Source organism: Hyalella azteca, unplaced genomic scaffold (assembly GCF_000764305.2).
Source record: "Hyalella azteca isolate HAZT.00-mixed unplaced genomic scaffold, Hazt_2.0.2 contig7536, whole genome shotgun sequence".
NCBI classification, from domain to species: Eukaryota; Metazoa; Arthropoda; class Malacostraca; order Amphipoda; family Hyalellidae; genus Hyalella; species Hyalella azteca.
Window position 1 is genome coordinate 20275 of NW_025937659.1, and position 24609 is coordinate 44883.

General features: G+C 38.1%; 2 protein-coding genes across 5 annotated transcripts; one reads left to right on the forward strand and one right to left on the reverse strand.

Annotated features, from left to right (window-relative positions):
• Positions 1–719: 719 nt before the first annotated feature.
• On the forward strand, positions 720–3728 carry LOC108673716 (apolipoprotein D). Of its 2 annotated transcripts, none has more exons than XM_018161587.2 (5): positions 720–976; positions 1540–1689; positions 2163–2391; positions 3134–3288; positions 3481–3728. In XM_018161587.2, the coding sequence occupies exons 2-5, from the start codon at positions 1552–1554 to the stop codon at positions 3694–3696; spliced, it is 738 nt and encodes a 245-aa protein (XP_018017076.1). In that variant the 5' UTR covers positions 720–976; positions 1540–1551; the 3' UTR covers positions 3697–3728. The 2 variants fall into 2 exon arrangements, with proteins under 2 accessions (XP_018017076.1, XP_018017083.1); XM_018161594.2 differs by having other exon boundaries at positions 1552–1689.
• Positions 3729–4138: 410 nt separating this feature from the next.
• LOC108673701 (cytoplasmic tRNA 2-thiolation protein 2) lies at positions 4139–16600 on the reverse strand. 3 transcript variants are annotated; one of them, XM_018161577.2, is made up of 10 exons: positions 16381–16600; positions 12496–12570; positions 8350–8549; positions 7964–8118; positions 7515–7616; positions 6726–6881; positions 6350–6475; positions 4882–5122; positions 4424–4833; positions 4139–4256 (listed from the first exon to the last, which is right to left on the reverse strand). In XM_018161577.2, the coding sequence occupies exons 1-10, from the start codon at positions 16446–16448 to the stop codon at positions 4140–4142; spliced, it is 1650 nt and encodes a 549-aa protein (XP_018017066.1). In that variant the 5' UTR covers positions 16449–16600; the 3' UTR covers position 4139. The 3 variants fall into 3 exon arrangements, with proteins under 3 accessions (XP_018017066.1, XP_018017057.1, XP_047737233.1); XM_018161568.2 differs by having other exon boundaries at positions 4424–5122; XM_047881277.1 differs by lacking the exons at positions 12496–12570; positions 16381–16600 and having other exon boundaries at positions 4424–5122; positions 7964–8089; positions 8350–8407.
• Between the last annotated feature and the right edge of the window lie 8009 nt (positions 16601–24609).

Here is a 24609-nt window from a genome sequence, read left to right on the forward strand (position 1 = left end):
TGCCCTATTCGCAAAGAGAAAGTGACGTCAGTCATTTTCCCCAACATTGATAGGTAGAAAAAAAAATGAGTAGTCAAGTAAAAGCAAAATTAGCATCAAAGAGACCGTATGGCCAAATTTTGAAAATATTAACATAAGCTGAAACGAAACTAACGCCTGATTGCTTTAAACAAATAGACATACGAGCGAGCTCTATTAGCTACTAGAAAATAGTTATACAACGCAAAATATTAAAATGAGAGAGAAAAGTACGTGTGAGAAATGCAGTATGCTAAGACTCGAGTAAAATTTTAGCACTCGATTCAAAATTTAAGTGGATCAAACAGATCAAGATCCGAACACGAACGACAATAAAACCGTCTAAGGAAACTCTACATTTTAGTCTCCAACGGCACGGTAAACCGTATAAACAATCTTCAACTTCTACAGACGGATAATAGAGACAGGTGGCGGGAAGTGCTGCTCGATTATTATCGCTAAATGGCGCCGCGCACCAGCGACGAGCTCACCTACCACACAAGTATGGTTCACCACTTCCAGTACAATCACTCTTGTGATAATTGCGTGCGATATAATCGGCTAACGCTTTTAGTTCTAGTCAGACACAGGCGGCGATCTATTTCTTATAATGTTACTTAGAATGAAACCTCAGGTAGCTGAATAACAGAATAACATCAAAAGTAATAACACGTGTTTAAATATTCTTACTCGATCATTTCCTTCGACAAATATAATAATAAACTTACCACTGATGCGCATAATCTCGGATATCATGAAATATTATTTCATGTGTTACACATTATAAGAAGTGTTGTGTGACTTACGAGGAATTTACGCAAGAGCAACGCAGCTCACAGGAACTCCCACACAAAGCATGCACAAGTGGCGACGCCTGCGGCGTAGCAGCGTCCGCGGTATATAAGGACGGTCAGGCGCCCCACACTGCATTTGGTCTCTAGGGTCCACAAGCGTCGAGGTGAGTCTCGCAGGCTTCAAGCCATCGTCTCTTCACATATAGTATTCGAAATCAAATTTAATTTAACTAACACTGTTGCTTAATGAACAATAAATGAATAAAAATATATTAATCACTTTAAACCTCTTTGTGTTTGCTTTAAAGGCGCAAGAATTTAAATCGAGCTCACGTTTATGTCTATACGGAAGCCTTGCATTAACTCGAATTTTGCGTATAAGGTTCCTTTGTCAAACGATCACATTTACTGTTCGGCAGATAATTGAAATACCTCGTTCAATAATAAAAAAAAAAACAGAGTGACCAGCTATGATTCCGATTTGTGATAAAGCTCAATTAAAAAATTATATCGAATACAAACGTTGATTGCCAAATTATTGAAAACGTACAGTCCATGCACCGTGATTTCGTTTTATAGCAAATCAAGGATCTTGTGCATGCTTGATTTTCAAATAATGTTTTAGTTTTCATCTGAATTCTACCAATAAATGGCAGAAAATGTTTGCCTTATAATTGAACACGTGACCTTACATAAAAATCGCCATCAGATTTAATTATTATCAAAGATTCTCTCCGAGATGAAACAAGCGATGACGGCAGTGAACCCTGTAATGGCTGTCGTGTTGCTGCTGACGCTGGGCAGCGCAGCGGGGCACAAGCTCGGCATAGGGCCGTGCCCCGACGTGCCATCTATGAAGAGCTTTGATGTCAATCAGGTCAGACTTGAGAACGGCAATTTGGACCATACACATTACCTTAAATGCTCGAAAAGTGAATTTCCATTTAGTTAACTTCAGTTCCGTTCCCTGTAAGCGCCGTGGTTTCTTAACAATTCCCATTTAAAAATTATCTGAGTTATCTTGATTTATCTGCAGGGTGGCCCAATGGTTAAAGTTCAGAGTACCAAGATTGGCGCAGAGAGGTGCGGGTTCGACCCCAGCTCTGTGCGCCAGTTTCTGGTCAGAAACGGCAAGGAGGCCGGGCGGTTAAGCACAGCAGAATTGTAGCAATGAGTTGCGAGTTCGAGACCGCAAAATGCTGTGAATGTTCTGCGATGTTAAGAATCGGCGACAGGCCTACGGCCTAATAAACGCTGAAACCGCTATTATTTATTATTATCTAATTCTAGTTTTCAATCAGAGCTTAACGGAACAAAAACCGCCGTATATAATGCACCATTTGTTTTCAGTTCTTCGGAAAATGGTTCATCAACGAAGTCTATGCGAACATCAACACGTGCATGACACTCACGTTCGCGGCGATACCGAACTCGACGACTGAAATTAAAGCCACTCAGGGTCGGCAACTGCCTGCCCTGGACGCGGTTAATGTGAAGCACACAACCACGTACGTGGGAACCATCATCACGGGGCCCCAAGAGGCCCCGGCCAAGATGACCATCAAGTGGCCGCTGTCAGGTAACCAGTCAGGTGGCTCTACGCGCGTCTCGTAATACAGTGAACAAGGATACATCTTCTTAAACTGCACTGCACTGCTTAAACCTTAGCATACAAGTAGTAGTAGTAGTAGTAGGGAGAGGTTTCTAGCGCTTCAGATCAGTGTCGTCTATTTCGCGCCGAAGGTCCAATATTCGTTTTGCAGGGTCAGCAGGCTTCTTCGTTGGTTTCAGGCTCATAGCCTGATCCATCTGGTCTATAGTGTATGCTTCTCTATTTCCAAGGCGCAGGTTCTATCCGTCTTCTGCTATTTCATCTCAACCAGTAATATGATGACACGAATATGGTGTCTTGTCGGAGGTGTGGGTCTTTTGTGACCTCTGTCAAGGTGCCGTGCTAGATATCTGGCAGCAGGTTACACTCGATTAGGTATTGTCTAAGGTTGTCGGTGCTAAAGGTGCTTCGGGGAACTTCCCTCAGCATCCTGGAGAGCATTTCATTTGGGCTGAGAGGAGTGGTGTTGGGGTAGTAGTTTTGCCGGGTATCACTGTGGCTCGGGCATTCCGCCATAACATGCAAGACGTCAGCATACAAGGATTAGTACAAAAACGCGTCACATGCTAGTGAGTCGAAGATAATGCGAGAACTTTACACAAAATTCAATATTACCACCCTCCCATACTCACTTTCAATTAATCGTAGCCGAACCACGTCGTGAGTAGAGGTGAAGTCGTTGAAGCGGTTCATAATCTCTGCCTCACAGGAGCGATACTGGGACGCATGGCGTACACGGTGATCGACACCGACTACAAGAATTACGCTCTAACATACGAGTGCAGGTCATTCTTGTTCGGACGCTACTATTCGGCTACAATCCTCACCAGGGAGACTCTTCTTGACCCAACAGTGATGGAAGAGGTAACTCAAATGCATCACAACAAAATACGAATTGAGTAATAACTAATGGAACACTTGTGACTCTTAACCAAAATTGGGATATTCGTTTGTCCAATCAGGTTTACTTTGCAAATCAAATTTGGAAGAATTATGCACTCAGTCCAACCTTCAAAGTGGAATAACTCGTATGAATTTACTGGTATCTCGTTTCAGGTTAAGAAAAAGGCTGCTGAAGCCGGCCTCGATACCAGCCTCTTCAAAGTTGTGAGTCAGAAAACCTGCACCGCCCCGGGTGAAGGTATAGACTTCAGTCAGCACGAGGATGCCTACAATCTGCTAGGGCTCATCAGTGACGACAAACTACAGGCAATCAAAACAGACGCGCAACTCATCGAGATTCTCGGGCACAAGCCACCAGCCCAGCCGTAAAATATCGAAATTACAGGGGGCTTCTTTTTGAATTTTGTTTTGTTAAATTCACGATTTTCCACCCGAAGGCTTAGTGCTGACAAAGTTTATTACTTTCAAAAAAAAAAAACGATGAATCAATGTTAAAATAAACGTTGTTTCAATGTCGTTTGCCTGGTGTGTTCGTTACTTCTGAAACTAAATACAAATATATTAGGAACATAATATTTCAATGAGTGTCGCCTAGTGAAACGAAAATGTGTAGGAGTCCCTCGATAGAGATTTAATAACAAAGTTCATTAAAATTAATTTTCAGCCATAATGATGCCATTCCTCCACGAATGAGCAGACAAAAAAAAATGGCTAACAAGCAACTATGAGAGATATTCACGAAGACACTGTCAGTCTAATCATACTCAATTCGCGGCTAAAAATTTTATAAAAAGGATAAATTAAAAAGTTCTTCACTCATTGTGTACTGAGGTATGCTGGTCGACATTCATCCCTCGCTGAGCCCTTCTCACAGAAGAAGCGGCGGTGGCTCTTTTCTGTAGATCAATTGGCAGCAACGTGGCGTCAGTCTGCAAAACAATCCAAAATAAGTCGAACGTTTATGCAATAATTCTCACGAGGAAATGCACATATACATTTAGTAACGCTATTAGCTCAATTCCAAACCATACATATATCTTGAAATGGTTTTAGCATGAATTTTAATGGATAGATATTGACCTTTATATGGACTCACCACAGAATTCAGTGCGATTCGACAGCCGTAGCACAAAACAGAGTCCAGATCTGCTTTAGAGATGATGACAGTATATCCATCATGTGAGGCAGAATCAAGACCAACTACAGACACAGATGTTTGATCAGAGTCTTCGAGCGATACAGTTCCTGAAGGCTTTGATTTTACGTTGTTTTCAAGGCTTAATTCTGTAGAAGCTGCCCGCATGTCCGAGTCAATATCACCGTAGGCACGAGCCCTGGACAAACGTGTGGAAACAACAGTCGCTGACAAGGCAGAGGCTTCAGGCTGAGTGGTATCCAAGGTACAGAAGCAAAAACCACACAACTCAGCACCTTCATCAGCAGCAGCTGGCTCGGTACCTTCAGTAGCAACTGTCTCGGTAACTTCAGCAGCAGCTGGCTCGGTACCTTCAGTAGCAACTGTCTCGGTAACTTCAGCAGCAGCTGGCTCGGTACCAGCTGGCTCGCTCCCTTCAGCAGCAGCTGGCTCAGCACCTTCTGCAACAGCTGGCTCCACACCATCACCATTGGAAGGTATACCGGAGCTATTGATGGACAATGTGCTGGAAGCTGTGGATGCTTTGATGTCGTAAGCGAGCAGCTTGTCGCCAGTGCGGAACACCGTCGGTACGGTGCTCGGAAACTCTGACTGCAAGCGCCCCAGGAAGTTGTGTGTGCAGCCGTTCACCGTACCGTTCTGAAGCACATTTTTACAATAGCTTAAATTTCAGTTTGACAGATCATATGACTGGAAAGCTGTAGAGCAAAATCTATCATAAATCAAATGAACGTTTTGGGCATGTGTTGAACGAATGAATCAAATAATCATAAGTATACAATCCGTATATGTTGGGTGAAGCCTTTCATTAAGACAATTCTGATTAAAAAAAGTGCCGTTTTTAATCTTAGCTTCCTTGGAGTTTAGTTTCTCCAGCTGTCTAATAGTTGGTACATTAGTTGGGTCAACGAGTCATGAAATGTCTCCAAATGAATGGATGATAAACAAGGCGACGCATTTCGCACACCATCGATCATCTTCAGGGTGTAAAAATTAAGCAGCTGAGTAGACGAGGAGCTTCCAGGACGGCTGAAGAGAAGGGACTAAATTGAAGTAGTACGTATATCAAAAGCGAATAAAGATATTGTACTATTCTCCAGTGTACAAACAGCTGGACTGCTGGCCAGTGCATAGCTGGCAGCAGACAGTTAAGGAAATCAATTCCAAATAAATTTGGCATAAAAACCTCATTTATCATTAAAATAAACATATAGCTATATTAATTACAGCGTGAATATAACCACTCCTGAAAGAAATAACAGAAACATTATGTGCTGCTTCAACTGAATAATTTCACATATAATAGCAGAATATGAGCGATAAGGAAATTGGTAATTCAAAATGACCCGTAGTAAACGTTTTTTCATGAAGGATACTTGTAGTGTTTTTATTGCGTTTCTTCCAGACGGCTTAATCTATGTTAAGGTACTGTTATTCAGCATATGACAGTGTTTCTGCCGACATCAGGGATCCACTGCATGATTACAATAAGAGTTATCACAAACTACTACCAGGTTGTCATAACAGGCTTCCTACCGGGTGCTTCACTTCAGTGACTGCTGCACCTCTCACAGTTCAGTTTGACAATCAATAAATCGGGATATTTATTATTGAAGACGAAATTTATTTTTTGTTCTAAGTAACTCACATCCTTCTGCGGTCTTTGAGCTACAAAGACACAGCACCAAAAACTGGATTAGGATTTGAATCTAAGAAGTGCACATTGCCTTGCAGTCGTTGGGCTAAATTAACAAGGAAGCAAGAACAAATTTTTTGTTTGGTTCTGAAGAACTCTAGGACCCAGCAGTCAAGTCATATGAACATAGAAGCAAAGACACAATTGTTACTTGTTAGGAAAGAACTCACATGTTGTGGTGGGTCCTCGAAGGTTATGTCCATGAGTCTGTTGTAATGCATCAGCTCATCCGCCATAAGCTCCCGCAAAGGTCGGTACACATGCACTCCCATCACTCGGTCCACAGTGCAGAAAGACTGAACATATTAATAGAAATATTTTTAATAATTACAGGATGCCAAGGACCAGAATTTAAAAATTTAGGAGTCATAAATAGCATTAATGCATCATTACGATATGTCAAGCTACTGAACAAGTTTTCTTGGAATTATTTTATGTATTTCTTGTAACTTTGCAAGTAGATACCTATTCTGTGAAACATCTAATTTTTCAAAAGTTTACCTATAGAAACTAAAACAAGTTTGTTATAAAGCTTGTACCACTGACCACATGCTGTGGGATGTAAGCGCCTCTGCCTTGAGCCATGAACGAGAGTATGGTGGCAGCGATGGCACTGGCGCTGGTGCCGAGCATGAGGCGCGAATGATCGAGACTAGCACATGCTGATACCAGGCAGCGCTGCAGCAGAGTCTGCCACACACTCTGTGCACAACATCCGGCTTATGGTCATGTGGGAGTTACCTATTCTACATACGGTATTTCCACTAATGATGGAATTTCACTATGAAGCCAATCATTTTCTCAACCGAGAAATTTTGAGATCATGCTATATACCAGTAAAAACGCGAACGTTCAGTGTAAAGACCTGCAAAAATAAAATGAGACAGAAAGCAGAGATGAAACTGCAAATTACTTTTCCAGAAAAATCCAAAAGGTATTGTGATAAAAGAAAGGTCTTGGATATTTAAGGTTTGGAAGATCAAATATGATTAAAATCTACCTACATTTGCCATCTTCAGAATGCATTTAAAATCTAGAATTTTCAACATATATACAGGTGGGAAAAAACAATAATAGAACATTAGCATTACATAATTTGAATCAATAACATGGGAAATACCTACCATAAATATGAACAGTAGGTATTCATTTTGTATCTATTTATCAAAAATTAAGTACCTACAAAAATTTTAAGAACCTACCCAAGTTCAAATTTCAAACAAAACCATGGATGTATGTACCTATAAAGTGTTTTGGCAATACTATATTCATCACACTTAACAAAAAATTCAGCTTTGACACCATCTATTAGCACCTATTAGAATATTTCTCAACCTCCTGAGCCGTCAATGATCCACAGGACTGCAATAAACACTGCATCTTGGTCCGCAGTAAAGGTGTTGTAAGACGGTCACGAAGCTGTGCACAGCTGCTGCCCTGAACAAATAAATATTGAAGCAGCTCCACAAGTCACTTAACAAAGAAATACTGATGCTTTTACAGAAGTTGCTTAAAATATCAAAGAAGTTATACAAATCACTTTCAAGTGTTATTGCTGCATGACCAAGCAGTATCTAGTGGGTGTTACAAATTTCTGACCTTTGTACCTTCAATGTGAGACAATGAAAATACCTATAGAGCCTTCTACATATAGGTAATATCAAAGTTTAAGTTCAGTAAATAGAATTTACAGAAACCTTTGTAGATAATGTAAATGGCTAAAAATTTGCAGTGTTCTATATCAATGGATAAAATTAACAACCAATATGATTTTTTTGGCTGACCTGAAGGAATGGTAGGGGTGTAACAGGTTTCTCTGCAAGGATAGTCTCTAGTGTTGTGTAATAACACTTGAGTCCCAGCTTGGTAACAGCTCGACAGGCTCTCTCAGCCACATCAATACCATCAGCCTCATGCATTGAAAAAGGAGAACAATGTTCTGAAAGAGACATCATGAACATGCAAAACCTTGTCCCAAGAAATAGGCTTTTCAAAATATAAAAAAAGATTCAACAGATTCCACTGTGCATGCCAAAATTCCTCTCTAATGCAACAGAAAAATTCATTTTGCATTAATCTATCATCAGAAATCTTGAATAATATGTATGCTTTACAGGAACAAAGTTTACAGTAAAATTATATCTAAACTTACAAATAGATAGCCACTCACCATCAATGTGAAGGAAAATGGGATCAATTCGCAACTTTTTTAAGCTCGTCAGAGTTATGCCCTGATGAATGAAGTGGAGAAGAGCAGAGGAAGAAGGTCCCCCACTGACCCCAACCACCATGGGACATCCAGCAGGGAGGAGTTTGTGCTTGCCAATGCAAGATCGGAATTTGTGGGTTGCAAATGCTAAGAAACATTTTCTGAAGAAAAAAAAATGATTAAAACTACCGGTAGTTTAAGCTTTAGTACTGAAAATTTCACCATTAGAGTTTTCAAGTTTACTTCAACCTCAATAATTAATAATGAAATATAATTTCAAACTGAGCTGCAAAGACATACTGTACCATCAAACGTGGTAATAAGGGATGGTTTTGGGCGTTTATTGTTAATAACTTTTTAGCATGAATTATTTCATGAAAAAGTTTAACTCATTTTATAGCTCTTTGCGGGGGCTATCATATGGCATCTTCAAAAAAATTTTATATGCCATATGTAAGGTGCCAGACGCAAAATAAAAGCGTCCCAAATTACCACTAGGAATTGGGTAATCCGGGACACTTGATATAAAACTTTATTTTAAAATGTTTGAAGCATGCAGAGTCTTCTTATTCATCACTAACAGTGATCTGAAGTCTTCCTTTTCATTTGTAGATGATGTAGATGTAGAATAAATGACATTTTTTGGGATTTTTACTTGTTTTTCCTTTATTGATACCTATATTAACATATTCATACATTACTGTAGTATTATTGATGTGATATTACCATATCCATGAACATGCCATTGAGCATTTACAACAACCTTGTTCACTGCAAGCTTCATATCAGCAGCCATATAGCACTTTTCTGTATCTGTAAGCTTACAGGAAGGCTTGTAATTTCACACCATTTTAATTGGGTTAAGTGAATTTACTATAACAAAAAATAAAGATCATAAAAACATACCTACCCAAGACAGAAAGGAATACTACTCTAGTGACAACCAGCATATTTTTTGGAGGAATAAATCATACATTAGGTTAATTAGTTTTCACTATATGTTGCCTGGTGAACAATTATATCCATGACATCCTATGCACAATTTTGTGATGACTGATGATGCGTCAATTTTTCATTATGTGAAATTTTTTTCGCTGAGCAAGGTATGCTATTTTTTTTTTGCTAATTTTTGTTGTTAATAGATTTGACAACACTTCTCATTAACCCATTAATGCCGAGCGGTTCCATTTGGAACCAGAGGAAAAAAATGGATTCATAATAAAATTGTATGGTCAAATCAATATACTAGCGGATGCGTAGGTGTGATACACATCTTGTACGTGTTCCGGCAACGTTTGGTTCTGCTGCACCAACTACTCCCTACTCAGTTAACATTAAAAGATTGTAAGTACCGGGTGTCAGACAGGAGGGCTTGACATCTTTGCAGAGAAATGTAAGTAGTTCGTTCTAAAAATATATTATTTAACAGTTAGATGCAGAATTTTATCGATAAAGAGAGTACTTTTGATTCTGTATATGGTATTACGTGATATAATGTTTCTAAAAGTCTTTTAGATCATGAAATATTTTGTCTGGTTCCAAATGGAACCGCTCGGCAGTAGTGTAAGCATTCCGGTCATCTCACTTTCCCAGTAGATTTTTTTGCGATATAGTTGCGCATTGTATTTCAAAAACTTGTTTGTACTTAGAAATTATTTATTTAGATCTTAGATCAACTGTCTTTCTGTTATTTGTTAGTGAACTATTATCTTTAGAGCTGTTAGGAATATATATCCCGAAAGTTGAAATATTTGGAAGTAGGTACGTTGAACACTATACGATTGTTCATCCCGAGTCACTTTTTTTCTAATTGTATTTTGGCAGATCAACACATGAAATAATTGAGATTTCGAGAGAAGAATAACATGAAGATCAAATATTTGCTACTGAACCTTTCACAGAAGCAGCAACAAACGAAACATACTGCGATTCAGATAACTCAGATGACGCAGCCACTAGCAATTCTGCTCGCCTATCGAGAATAGTCATTGCAGCAACAGTAATCACCAAATGTGAAAACAATGACTTTCGATAGAGAAGAAAGTCAACTGTGGCCATATACTACGACATATACGAGGCTAGCCCGCGAGATTTAGTTATAAACTTTGGGCAGCAGATAAATCAGATGATTTTCCTGCAATTGAAGCCTATCAAAGGATCTAATAGAAAAAGAAACTTATTCATGGGCTGGAACATGGATTGGTCCCATAAACATGATACAATTGGTCCCAAGCCAACATATTATATATGATATCCATTCTGGTCTCATTTGGCTTCTCAAAAAACATTTGAAAAAAAAAGAATGGCTAGTGCAATAAATTTTCAAAAAGATTGGTTAGGAAATGCAATAATGCAGGAGACCCTATATTAAACAATCAGGGTCTATAGTGCACCCTTCTACTTCGATCCTTGATGAAGTGCAATACAACAATCAACAACATTGGCCAGCAAAGAGACATCAGAAGCACTGCAAATGCAGTGCTTCGTAAACAATGTTGAGAACGCACCCACAAACATTCGTAAAATGGGAAACCTTCCTGTTCATTTTGAATGAATGGAAGAATTCTATGCTAAAAATTAGATTGTATTCTGCCATGATTGATTTATCATCAGTATTGTCCATTATGAATACGTATTATCCATTATGCATAACCTTGCTTGATTTACTATCGGAAAAAGTGTTGTTTGAAGAAACGTTACGTTAATGCCGAGCGGTTCCATATGGAACCAAGCTATAATTTTTCACATACAACGAAAAATAAATATATGAGTATATTTTTTGTTTATTACCATCACAAATGATAATATTCTCACAACGAACCAAAAAAAAATTCAGTAAATAATTCTCGTCATTAATGGGTTAACTTCACTTCTTGTTTGTTCGTTTGTTTGTCTGTCTCCTACAAATCTTTTAATAAATATTCAACACACATCTACCTGTACAATCAATTTTATTTTTGATAGTAAAAATTGAAAAAAATCATTTTGTCCACTACATACCTATCTTATTATCTTATAATTATTTATTACACTTCTACCTGTACAATTAATTTAATTTTTGATAACAAGGAAAATTGAAAAAAATAATTTTGTCCACTATTAGGTACATATCTTATAATTATTTAACACACTTCTACATGTCCAATTGAACTGGAATTTTCCCTCACAATTGTGTAAAGTTGGAGACAATGCATGAATCAAGTGACAGAATGAATGATTTTGAAAAATTTGAACAAATTTTCAAATTTTAAAAATTAATTATTTTTAATTTATGGTAATAAATAAGAAATTCATTGTACATGGGTAACATCAGAGACACTGGATTCTTTGGAAATTTTGTCTTTAAAAAGTAATTTTAAATGCATATTATTTCATTAACTGCAGCTCTTGGTAATTGAGGTTCTACTGTAAATGCATTTTTAGAGGTGTCCCTTATTACCCCATACTGCGGAAATGGCTGTCATTATTTTATGAAATGAGATATGCAAATTCTGTCAATCACGTTTTCAAGCCAACACCTGTGTGCAAATTTTACAAGGAAAACATTTTTTTGATACGACAAATGTATTTTTTTTGCTACAGGCCTTAGCAGAGGTACGTTTCCAAAATCTCACTTCTCACATTTTTTTTCAGGGATTTTGTAGAGGTAGTAAATGTATGATTTCTAAACTTATGCTACATAGATAATAAAAATGTTGAACTTTACGCCACTATTTTTTTGTTTTGCAATATTTTGATTACTTTAGCTGCTACATTGTTTCTACAAAATGTGGGACAATTGACCCAATTTACCCCACCCGTCCCTTATTACCCCGCTTGAGGGTACTATACATAATAGACAAACACTAAACCAAAGAGAGAACCAATTGCTTTCTGTAATTAACTTTATTGTAATCAAATTTACAAGAAAAAACTTATATATGATTGAAACAATGCGAATGAGCTTTTTCAAAATATAGTATTCAGGCTTTCATTTTGGTTTCAATTAGGAGGTAAATTTTACCTGACAAGCATTTTTTATGTAGTAGGCATTGATTTGTTCTTGTGGCAACTTGATACAATCATAATAGACTACAAATATATGTACCTTTACATCTAATGACTCACTTGCAATATGGATCAGTTTTGTGGAGAATGACCTCTACCGGCTGCAAATGACACTTTCGGCAAACAGAATTTGACCTGAAAATGTAATTGTAATAGAGAAATGGTACTAATCAAAAACATACAGTTTTTTAATTACTAATCAAAACTACTAATCAAAAACATACAATTGGTAAATACATATATCATATCAAAAAACAATATTGTCAAATACTGACTTGATAATTACAATTTTCTAAAAGTCAAGGTTCAAAATGTATCAAACACAAATTTACTGTACTCAATACCATCATGTTACCTTTACCAGACTAAACTGCTTCTAAACCAATTAGAATCCTTGTTCACAAGATTTACACATATGCTAATAGGAATTTTAGCCTACTCTTCCTTGTACATTTCTTTCAATTGCATAAGATTTCTAGGCTTTCACTCTTGCGCATGCTTAGGTGTTGAACATCAGGCATTGGCCACATCGATTGTAAAACACATGTGTCAGTGTCAATCATCAGGAATTGGCCTCATCAATCGTAAAGCATTTGCACTAGTGTTGACCATCAGGCATCGGCTACATTGTTTTTAAAGCATGTGCATCTGTGTCAATCATCAGGCATTGACCACTTTGAGTGTAAAGTGCATGCATCAGTGTCAAACTGTCAATCATTGGGCAACGGTCACATTCATCATAAAAGTATGTGTCCGTGTCAATAATCAGGCATTGTTTGTAAAGTGCATGTGTCAATATTGATCATTTGTTATTGGCCAAATCAATCATTATCAGGCATTGCTCAGAGTTGTACTTTCAATTTTTAATAAGCACATTGGAAACTTTCTTCCTTCATGTACATGCCAAAATAAATCTCCGCACAGAAAAAATCTGTAAATCTCCGTGCGGTACACCTCACGTTCCTGACACAGGCGTGTAGTTTGATATAAATAAACAATTATGAATATCATATTTATATTTTTGACATATAATTGAAATTTCTAATTTCTTATATATTTACTTTCAATTTTCAAGTGAGATAAACTTTTTCTCAAACAAATTAGTTTGTCTGCATCAATTCAGAAATTCCTATTATCGTCAACCGGGGCTACTCGGGACGGTTTTGAGCGTTTTTTGTTAATAACTTCTTACGATGAAACATTTCACAAACAAGTTTAGGCTCATTTTATAGCTCTTTGCGAGGGCTATCGAATGGCATCTTCAAAAAAATTTCATATGCTATTCGTAAGGTGCCAGAAGCAAAAAAAGAGTGTCCCGAGTAGCCCCGTCGAACGGGGCTACTTGGGACACTGGGAATGAAACTTCATTTTAAAACACTTGAAGCATGCAGAGCGTACTCATCCATTACTAACAGTACTCTGAAGTCCGCCTTTTTCATTGTAGATCATGTAGAGGTAGAATAAATGACATTTTCTGTGATTTTTACTTGTTTTTCCTTTATTGATATGATATTGCCATATACATTAATTACCGTATTATTGATGTGCAATTATCGTATTATTGATGTGATATTACCGTATCCATGAACATGCCATTGAGCATTTACAACAACCTTGTCCACTGCAAGCTATATATAGAATTGTGCACCGGGCATCATAGAATGAAAATTAATTGACCTAAACTATGATTTATAATTTATTTCTTCAAAACATATGATGGTTGTCACTAAAACATTATTTTCTGTTTCAGGTATGTTTTTCACAATCTTTTTTGTTATTGTGAAATCACTAGACTCGATTAAATTGTGCAAAATTACAAACCATCCTGTAAGCTTACAGATACCTACAGAAGAAATGCTACATGGCTGCTGATATGAAGCTTGCAGTGGACAAGGTCATTGACAATGCTCAATGGCATGTCCATGGATACAGAAATATCACATTAATAGTACCTACAGTAATGTATGAAAGAGGTAATATTATATCAATGAAGAAAAACCAAGTAAAAATCACAGAAAATTTCATCTATTCTACATTTACATCATCTACAAAGGAAGAAGAGGACTTTAGAGTACCTACTGTTAGTAATAGATGAGTACACTCTGCATGCTTCAAATATTTAAAGTTGAGTTTTATTTCAAGTGTCCCTTTTTACCTTATCTTCAGATTAATTCAAGAGCCTTTTATATTGCGTCTAGCAGCTTACAAATAGCATATGGAATTTTTTTGAAGATGCCATTCGATAACCCTTGCAAAGAGCTATAAAATGAGCCTAAACCTTTTTCTGAAATGTTTCATGGTAAGAAGTTGTTAACAAAAAATGCTCAAAACCGTCCCTTTTTACCCCGTTGGATGGTATATAAAAAGAATTGAAATGTTATGCAGAATTTTCCTAAAATTGTAGGTAAAAATGATCATTTGATGATTTAACTAGTAATTTTAAAATTCATAGGTAAAAATACTAAATTGGCAGTTTTTCATATTTTTCACCAAATAAATTGCCAAAAGTAAAAGGCCATATAAACAGTACAATTGGCCAGGCTTAGCTACCAGCATTTTGTTTGAATTCACAGCCCAGGTTTATTCTGGCCAATCTTCCTCTTTAGTTTGAGAACAGTTTTCTCTCAAACTGAAACTAAAGAGGAAGATTTTTAGGAAAATTCTGCATAACATTTCAACTATTTTTATATATTTTAAAAACCTGTTTTTTGTAGCAATTTTTCAGCTACATAATTTATATAATAGGAATTTCTGAATTGATGTGGACAAACTAATTTATTTGAGAAAAAGTTTATCATACTTAAAAATTGAAAGGAAATACCGAAATACAGTATATAAGATATTGGATAAAAATTTCAATTATAGGTAGGTATATAAAAATATACTGGTAGGGTAAATATGATATTTATAGGCTAATTGTTTATTTATATCAAACTACAAGCCTGTGTTACTGTGTCAGAAACGTGAGGTGTACCACACGGTGATTTAGGTACACTGATTTTTTCTGTGCAGAGATTTATTTTGGCATGTACCGGTACATCAAGTGATCAAGGAAGAAAGTTTCCAATATGCCTAATAAAAATTGAAAGTAAAACTCTGAGCTATGCCTGTCCTGATGATAATTGATTTGGCCAATTCCAAATGATCAATATTGACACATGCACTTTACAAATGAAGCCTGTCTTGCCTGATTATCCACACAGAGTCCAGGGTGCAGAGGGTGGATGCAGTGTCGCCAATATATGGGTTTTCAAGCCCTAAGGGTCGCCGGGTAATTTTAAGATGCATCGCCGGGCATGGTGCCAATCCATAGGTTATTCAAAAGAACCTGTTCTTATGTCATTTTGAACCGATCAACACTTCTTTATGGACTGATTGTAAAACACACCTTCACCGGCAAAAGCTTTCACACTTCTGAAGAAGGTGAGCTGACAGCTACACTGGCCGTGGGGCGTGGGTGGACCTAATTTGAATTTGAATGCATGCATCGATTCAAAATCCTATAGACTGTAATAGACATAGTATACAAGTCATAGAGCCTAAATTTTTAATATCTATAAAAAAATGTACGTTACTGCATGTATTATAATGCTGTTAACATTAGCAAACTTTGAATTATCTCTGATGCAAGAAATACTTGCTTAAATCATTTTATTTTCAATATAAGCGACTGGATGCAACAATCGGTTCGCAAGAACCAACATAGCCCTGACAGCAGAAATTTCGAATTTTTGATTGACCTTAATTTCTAAATTAAAATGTATTTAGCCAGTATTTCTTGCATCAGAGATACTGTCAANCAAATCAATCAAATTGACAAATTAATATGAAAAAGTCCTCAGCACAGACTGCACAGTCACTGTCCTAATCACTGTACATTGTCGGTCGGGATTGTGTAACAATTAACAATAGATGTACGCTTAGCAAGTTAGTTGCTTGCCTTACCCCAACAAAATCTCAGTAGTAACTGCAGCCAGTTCTTGTATTCCATCTCCATCAAAAACACTGCACATAACGCGAATTAATAACAGTCAACAAAATGAGGTTGACGAATAAAATTGAGAAACACCCAAGCGCCGAGCACGCTCACCCCGCTCGAAGTCACGCGTCACAACTAATCAGCTGATATTACATTATTAGAACACAGTAACAAAAACTGAGATCCGCACCGGAGAACGGAACCGGACTAAACGACAAAAACTTGACCCGATACGTAGTGTCTGAAAATGATTATAAAAATAGAAGGTGGCAACTCATTTGAGGAGCGCAGCCGTGCACCACAAATTTTGTGCACCAACAAGCCCTGAATCGAACGCCTTGGATCTCTCCGGACATCTACCAATCAGCTGTGAACCACTCGGCTTTGTCCTCATTCGGCATTGCATAAAACCTGCCGTGCACCAGTCACCACCAGACCGCGGATCGAATATGACTTCTGGGCATCGTTAAATTACGTAATTTTGCGTTCGCCGCATTTGAGGTTACGATTCAGATAGCATTGTCCTGTTCCAAAATTTATCGTCCTTCGACGATAGGCCGTTCGACCGAGGGCTGGTTCGACGCTCGGCCTAGATATGATTGTCCAGAAGTGTTGAAGGCTACGGAAGGAAGGAATCAGGATGGTCCATTACATCCAGGGCAGTGGTGGGCTTCGGCAGGCGACCCTTCATTTGGAAAATCAGAATAACTTGAAAAATTCATAGTGATTTTTCAAATGATATTTTAATAACATTGTTACGTCCGGTAATGCAGAATGAGAGTAGTTCACACTCAGCAAATTAATTTATCGATCGATCCAGTCAATAGATGATTAACTAAAGCGTCGAGTGAACAAAAATAAACAATATCGCCGGATTCCAGTCAATTTACTTGCGAAAATTCTATGGCAGGTCTTGCGTAAACACATACCAGCATCTTAGAATCCTAGAAAAAGTCACATCTTGATCTGACTTTTCGATCATAAACTCGCTCACTAGGGCAACAATCAACAGCTTCATAGATTTTGCATCCAAGTACTCGTTGGACCTCGTTTAGGTCCAAGCACTATAGTAGTTTAAGGGTAGTTAGTTTACAACGACTATCGTGACTACTCGTATTTAGTCGACCAACCATGTTAGTAAAATAAAACGCTTAATTTATGAGTGACTGTAATCAAAGAAATGATTAGCTCCCAAGTTAGGGGACTCATGGTGGTTTCCTGTGACGTAAGCCTGACCAGCCAAGTTAATATAATCTTATTGGTGGAACTGATATTTTACATGGATATTAATTTTTTTCTCACAGTTTGAGCATTTTGTATATAGCCCATTAATAAATGAATGTCTTAATGTTTTAATTCTTTATGTTATTGTCCAGTTTATTGCCTATATTAAATATTACAACTAATATATCACCCTAACAATTGATGAACCACTTAATTTGAATTTCTAAATACAGTATCAACCAGGAACTCTGATGGTTGGGGCTGTAGAACATAAAAGGAACATGTCCGATGGGAAAAAAAACTCACATTTCAAATAACCGACAGATATGAGGTAAAGAAGAATCTTTACGGCTCCTTTACTGAGATACTCAAAACCAAATCAAGATCAAATATTTTCTTCGTCTCTTATCATTAATATTTATTTAATACTGATTTGAGCTGATAAATCATCATTTTAACGTAATTTTTATAGCGTAATTTCTCCGTTTACATCAAAACTCACGAAGTACGAACACCTCTTTTGTTGCTTACGGCCACCGTTATCGAGCTGCTTGCCGTCTTTTCCTCAGGTGCACCATCAGTAACATTATCACCAATAATTTCGGCTAAATAATAATAATAATGAATGTTGCCTAACGCAAGCGGGTTCGATAGCATGACTTCTCTCTGAAATATTTTCCTAAATATAAAAGTAGCAATGTAGCGAGATCCGCTACATCCTCTTGAATATCGCAAGGGTGAACTCGCCTCCTCTCAGCACCTTAGGCACCACCAAGCATTGGACAGTATCGTTCCTGCTACGGACAGTGATACCTTATGAAGAGTGTAAATTCTGGCCGCAGTTCGGTTGTTAAATGGAGGACATAGTAACATATATTACAACGAAACAAACATATTACAACGAAAGTAGAGGGAGATTCCTAATTAAGTAGTAGGGGATTGTCCGGTGGGTTAACAGAATCCTGTACAGTATTCTCCCTACAATCCCCTACTACTTACTTAGGAATCTCCCTCTACTTTCGTCGTAATATGTCACTATTTTGGATGTGTCACTTTCAAAGTTGGGAGCCAGTCCGGTTATTATCTTCCAAGTGTACAGTATATATATCTCAGATATACCTCTCTCTTTTCCTCTCTAGTGAGTACAGTTTCAGGTGTTTCAACCTAATCCAGTAGTTCAGCTCCAGTTCCCTCATACCGCTGATCCTGGACTTGAATGTCCGCTGGACTGACTCTAGTTTCCGCACTGCGCCTGCTTTGAGCGGCACCCGAAGCTGGCAGCCGTACTCAAGGTTGGGGAGCATGGGGGCCCTAGCGTAATCATTGGCGCTGCTTCTCTCGTTCGGAATGTCCGCCAAATCCATCCCATCCGTTGTCTGCCTCATGCAACTATTTCCTCAATGTGGTCAACGAACGTTGCTTCGTTACTCAGCAACACTCCGAGTTCTCGAACTAGTTGCTTCACCTCAATTTATGCACCCTCTGATTCTAAGTAGCGATGCAGCTTCCCTGTAACTGTGCCGACTCTTTATCTCATCACTTCGAACTTGGTGCCGTTTAATCGCATTTTATTTACTAGGTCCCAATAGTTATTGTTTACAAGTCTTTCTGTAGCCTCTCGCAGTCTTGGTCGTCTGCGAATCCTCATAATCACTCTTTTAAGTTCTGAGTCGGGATACTTTCTTATTTACATCAAACGTCACGGAGTGGGACTGCTTATTCATTACTGGTCGATATAAAAGTTGCTTCTCAAAAACCCTTGTTTTAGTGATATTACATTCACCAAGCCCAATTATAACCCAAAAATTCCCAATTGATCTAACTATGGGTATTACGTCCTTCAATACACTTAGCGCTGCTTCCTCTGAACGCTAACTACACCTATGTAATTTTAGCGTGAAAAAGCTCTCCGTCGCCATGCCTCGATACTCGAATGGCTTATCGAACAGGCCGACCCCTGCCTTGAATCACACACCTAAAAATCACCCGTTGTTTTCATCTGAGAGAGAGCCACCGCCTGAAACAGCACATTCAATGTCTACATTCACGGCAGTGGTTCCCAACCTGAGGTGCAAGTGCCATAAAACTTGTACAAGAGGTACGCGAGAGGCGATTTTCTCGAGGGCAATTCAAAACTTGTCACAAACCACTAACCCGTTCACTAAATTTGGGGAGCGCCTAGGCTTCGGCCGAATTGTCGCTTCTTTCTGCGCAAAGTAATTCTGAGTATACTTGGCCACTCGATCGTAATCTTCCTAAGGTCAGAATTTTTTGTAGGAATTTATAGTCGTCTGAGAGTGTGACATAGGTTGGCCGAGCTGAGTCATATCTAGCTTGCAAACTGACCAGAGGCTGCTCTTCAAACCCTTAGCAGAGGCAGACAAATAGAAGATGATACGTGCTCTCCGAATTTTAAGCGGCACCTAATTCAGAGTCAGGCCAACCCAAAAATTTTGTTCTGGTACCGACCCACTACAAAATTCCAGCGGTACATTTCGTACCCGGCAAAAGCTATACAATTTTTGCCGCGATGGAGTTTCTGAGGTAGACTATAACGCCTCCTTTTTTTCAGCGGCAAAATTCCAATGGCTGGGTGGCCCATTGGTGTGGTAGGGTGGTCCAGTGGTTACAGTTCAGAGTACCATGATTGACGCAGTGAGGAGCGGGTTCGATCCCAGCTCTGTGCGCCAGTTTCTGGTCAGAATCGGCAAGGAGGCAAGGCGGTTAAGCAAAGGAGAATTGTAGCAGTGAGTTGCGAGTTCGAGACCGCAAAATGCCGTGAAAGTTCTGCGATATCAAGAATCGGCGACAGGCCTACGGCCTACTAAACGCTGAAACCGCGATTATTGTTATTATATTATTATTTACTAATAACGAATTAGTGAATTATATTAGTAAAATGAAATTGCATGTGTATCTGGTGTTACGCGAACTCATCGACAAAGTTCAAACAGGAGGCGGCCGTATTAAAAAACTTCATTCATACAAGGTTTATGTCTCAACAAAGTAAGTGAATGATATACTAGTGCTAAGCACTAGTACAGGGTGCAACTAAGCACAGGGAGCAACTGTGAAGATCGAGCAACTGGATGCATGACACCAGTTGTCAGGGAGTTTTTGTGGTTCTGGCTTTGTATCAATTCGACTAATACGATAAAAAAACAAAATTATTGGAATGTTTTCCAGATCAGAAATCAAGAAAAAAATTTTTCTATGAACTCCATTTGACTGAATACATTGGACTTCTATAATGACTAAGGTCAAGACAAGCGTCACTCCAGGCCATTCAATTGCCGGACTGATTTGCAGACAAATTTAGTTCGAAATTTTCGATCAGGATATACTTTGCTAATTTGTGTGGGATTAACGCAGTAGATTTAACAGCGGCTTTACCAGGCCCTAAACTCACATTTAATCCGGAAACATTTTAACGATTCCGATAAACAATGGAGGGAGAATAGCTCTATGGCAATATTAAACAGAAACTCAGTCACAGGCGAAGAAATATTTATTTAAAGCAAAACGTATAACATTGCAATGAAAATTGTAGTCACTTCCTAATTTATTAAAGTGGTCTCAAAAAGAGCAACTTGAATTAGAGCATTGCACTCTACGATAGCTTCATATCTAAGACACGTTTTTGTAAACCAAGGCAAACCAAATAACAAGCAATTAAAATTTGAGAACCATTACTTCTAGGTCCAAGTATTGCTGCCCGCGGGACCTTTTTGAAAAGGAAGATTCGAATCAACATTCAATACTTCCGTATTCAATAAGTTTTGGCTCCTCTTCGAAAAGTTCTGATATTTCCTGCAGTGTTTTTCCTTTTGTTTCCTTGACGAACATAGCGATCAGTATTGCTGCAGCAACGTTGAGAGCAGCCAGCGCTAGAAATAAGCCGTATGATTGAAGTGAGTCCTGGAAATAAGTGCACATTTAATGGGTCACATTAATATAGTGAATATATCAAATATTTTAATATAGTTTATGATCTGGACGTGAAGATAGTCTTAATGACATTATTAAACTATGATAATAGTTTTTATAATCACAATCTGCTAAAGACAAATCTTTTTGTCGGAGAAAAAATATATAAATTAGTCTGCGTTTTGTTTAGATTCCTCCGTCTGGCTAAGTAGCTCATATTGTTAATTAAATACTTGCAATAATAATTAATACTAAATATTTTCAATCAGTCAAATTAAATCCCATTGATATATCACCTCTTGTTGGTTGAACAAAATGACCATCAACTGGTGCATGGTATTTGCACTGAGCATCGTTATCGCACCGGCCTTCTCCTTGAACCACGGTGGTAACATTGTAAGTTTGTAAGTTTTACCTTATATGGCAACAACTCGTAATCATTCTCACGAGATACTAAACTGTGCCTTAGGTCAGTCGCTGCGAAGCAGTCCTCCCGTGAACAACCCATTTCTAGGCCTAGTTGACTGAATGCGCCACTGTTCTGCTGTGTTCCCAGTGAACTTAATCGGCCTCTATTGGTGAGCTGCTTTACTAGATCCAGTTAATTGTTACAATAAATTTGTTATTCTTGTGTCATACTATTTGCATATAAAATGATAACACTTTGTTTATTCAGTTATGTATGTGCCAAAGTAAGTAGTCTGTTTGAATGTAGGTATTTATCTTCAATGTTGGGTTGCGGGTCTGGAGCGGGCTGTCTTCGGGACCGAACGATCCAAGATCTTCTCTGGATAGTTCCCAGTAGGCTCTTAGGAGCTGGGAAGTGCCACAACCTCGTTACACCCATTGTAACTTGTTTTATTGGGCATGGCATCTAGCTTGTCCAGTATCCTCATTTATATCACAGTGTAATTTACTGTTTGTTCTGTTCTAGTTCAATAAAAATTAGCTTTGTTCGCAGATGTTTGAAAGTATCCGCGTAACGAACCCCAATGAAGTATAGAGGCTTCATTACAAACATTTCCCATGTTAAAATTTCAGTTTTTGTGAAGGTGGAAACCTGCAACTGAAAATCGTAAGTTATATCGCTGGAATTTGAAATATGGTTCGACCATAGCACTGGTGATGCATACGTTCTATGTGTGCAATAAAGTCTTTACAGGAGCTCAAAGAATTTTCACAACGGCAAATCATCAACACGAATTGGCCCAGTGAGATGACACTGAAAACGAATTATTCATTCAGCGATAATATCAAAGTTCGCGTATATATTCTTCTGAAGCTATATAAATTCGATTAGTTTAGATGTGCACATAACTTAACTTAAAATTGATTTTCTCTAACTAGTAGTAAAGTACTGTCAATTTCCGTTTAGTGAGCCTACCTAAAAGAATACCAGGCAACGCAGGCGTATCCGATGTAGGCCACGACGCAGACCGTGAGGCAGAGCAGCGGTAGCCAGGATACCATCTTCACAGCCTGCTCGCCAGCCTTGTCCAGGATATACAAGTAGAGCGCCAAGCTTCATGCCGACAAATAAGAAATATTTCTACATTCTAAATATGACAGGCTATCAGGATTGAGTTGATAACTGCAAGTTGAATTTTAACTAACCAATAATAAGTTCGTTTTCAGTACGGTTTAACAACACTGGAAAATGAAAAAGCTATTTGAAACAAATCTTAGGATGATGAAATATATTATGATAAATCGTAACGAATCAACTTGGCTAGCTGCGAACTGAAGTGGAAAATCTATTATCATGGCTTCATTTAAGAAGAAGATTACCTTCACTGAAATTCAGACTGGAATTTCTAAATAATTTTTGAGGAAATTTTCTTGCCAATGATGGACCTAACAATTCAAAATATCAAAGATATCACGGAACCTCTTATTACTTTAATGAACGACATTTTTAAAACTCATGTCTGTAGGAGATGTATTATTTTAAACAATACGGAATTTGCTTGCAAATGAGTGGTGCCGATGTTGACGAAATGAGAGTTAAAGAGTGTGTTCAGATTTAAGAATTTTTAGCTTCTTCCCTCTAACTATGGAGAAACTTTGCCACACATGAACTTGTACAAAAAATTGCGGTGAAGTGTATAGTTCTACTTGCTAAAAATAGTACATGTAGTTATTTTGAACGATGACGACCAATGACTAGTGCGTTTACACAAAAATACACTTATTTATATGAATTCCTTATGTAACAGGATCTAAGTTTCGTAGGGGCTATTCCGCTGCTCGCGATAGCTATAGACGGGGTTTCATGATCCCTTCATTATAAAATATTCTATCCATGTTCCTGGAACAATTTCACATAACAAAGGCATAAATTTACATTCTATACCATGATTTCAAATTTGAATGGAAATTAAAATCTAACAGCTTAAACTAAATTTCATTGTAATAAATTGTATGGTTGGTACTGATAAGATCCGTATAGCACCAGTGCCTAGCCCTACGTATGGTCAATGTCAAGCATTATACACCGTCACTCGAAAATGTAGTTATAGATAGGCGGGCTTACTCCGGCTTTGCCATGAATGTATTTAAAATAACTTGCAGAATTGAAGACGACATATTTCTTTAAATTGGAGGAAAAAACCGTGTTTATGGGGGAATAGAAAGTACCCTGGTATAGAAAAGGCAAGTTCATCATTTAACTCGTTCACAAATAGTAAAAAAGCATAGGGAAATCTTAAAAAATGCCGATAGTAAGCGACCAGCAGCTCTTACCTAGACATAAGCTAACGCCAGACGCAGGAGCGATCAGCAGCGGGCGCGGGAGCGCAGCCGTGCGTGCACCACCAATTTTTTGCACCAATAAGTCCTGAATCGAACGCCTTGGATCTCTCCGGACAATGGACATCCACCAATCAGCCGTGAACCACTCGGCTTTGTCTTCCTCCGGCTTCGCATAGAATCTGCCGTGCACTACCAGGCCGCGGATCGAATCTGACTTCCGGGCATCGTTAAATTACGTTATTTTACGTTCACCGCATCTGAGGTTAGGTTTCAGATAGCTTAGTTCTGTTCCA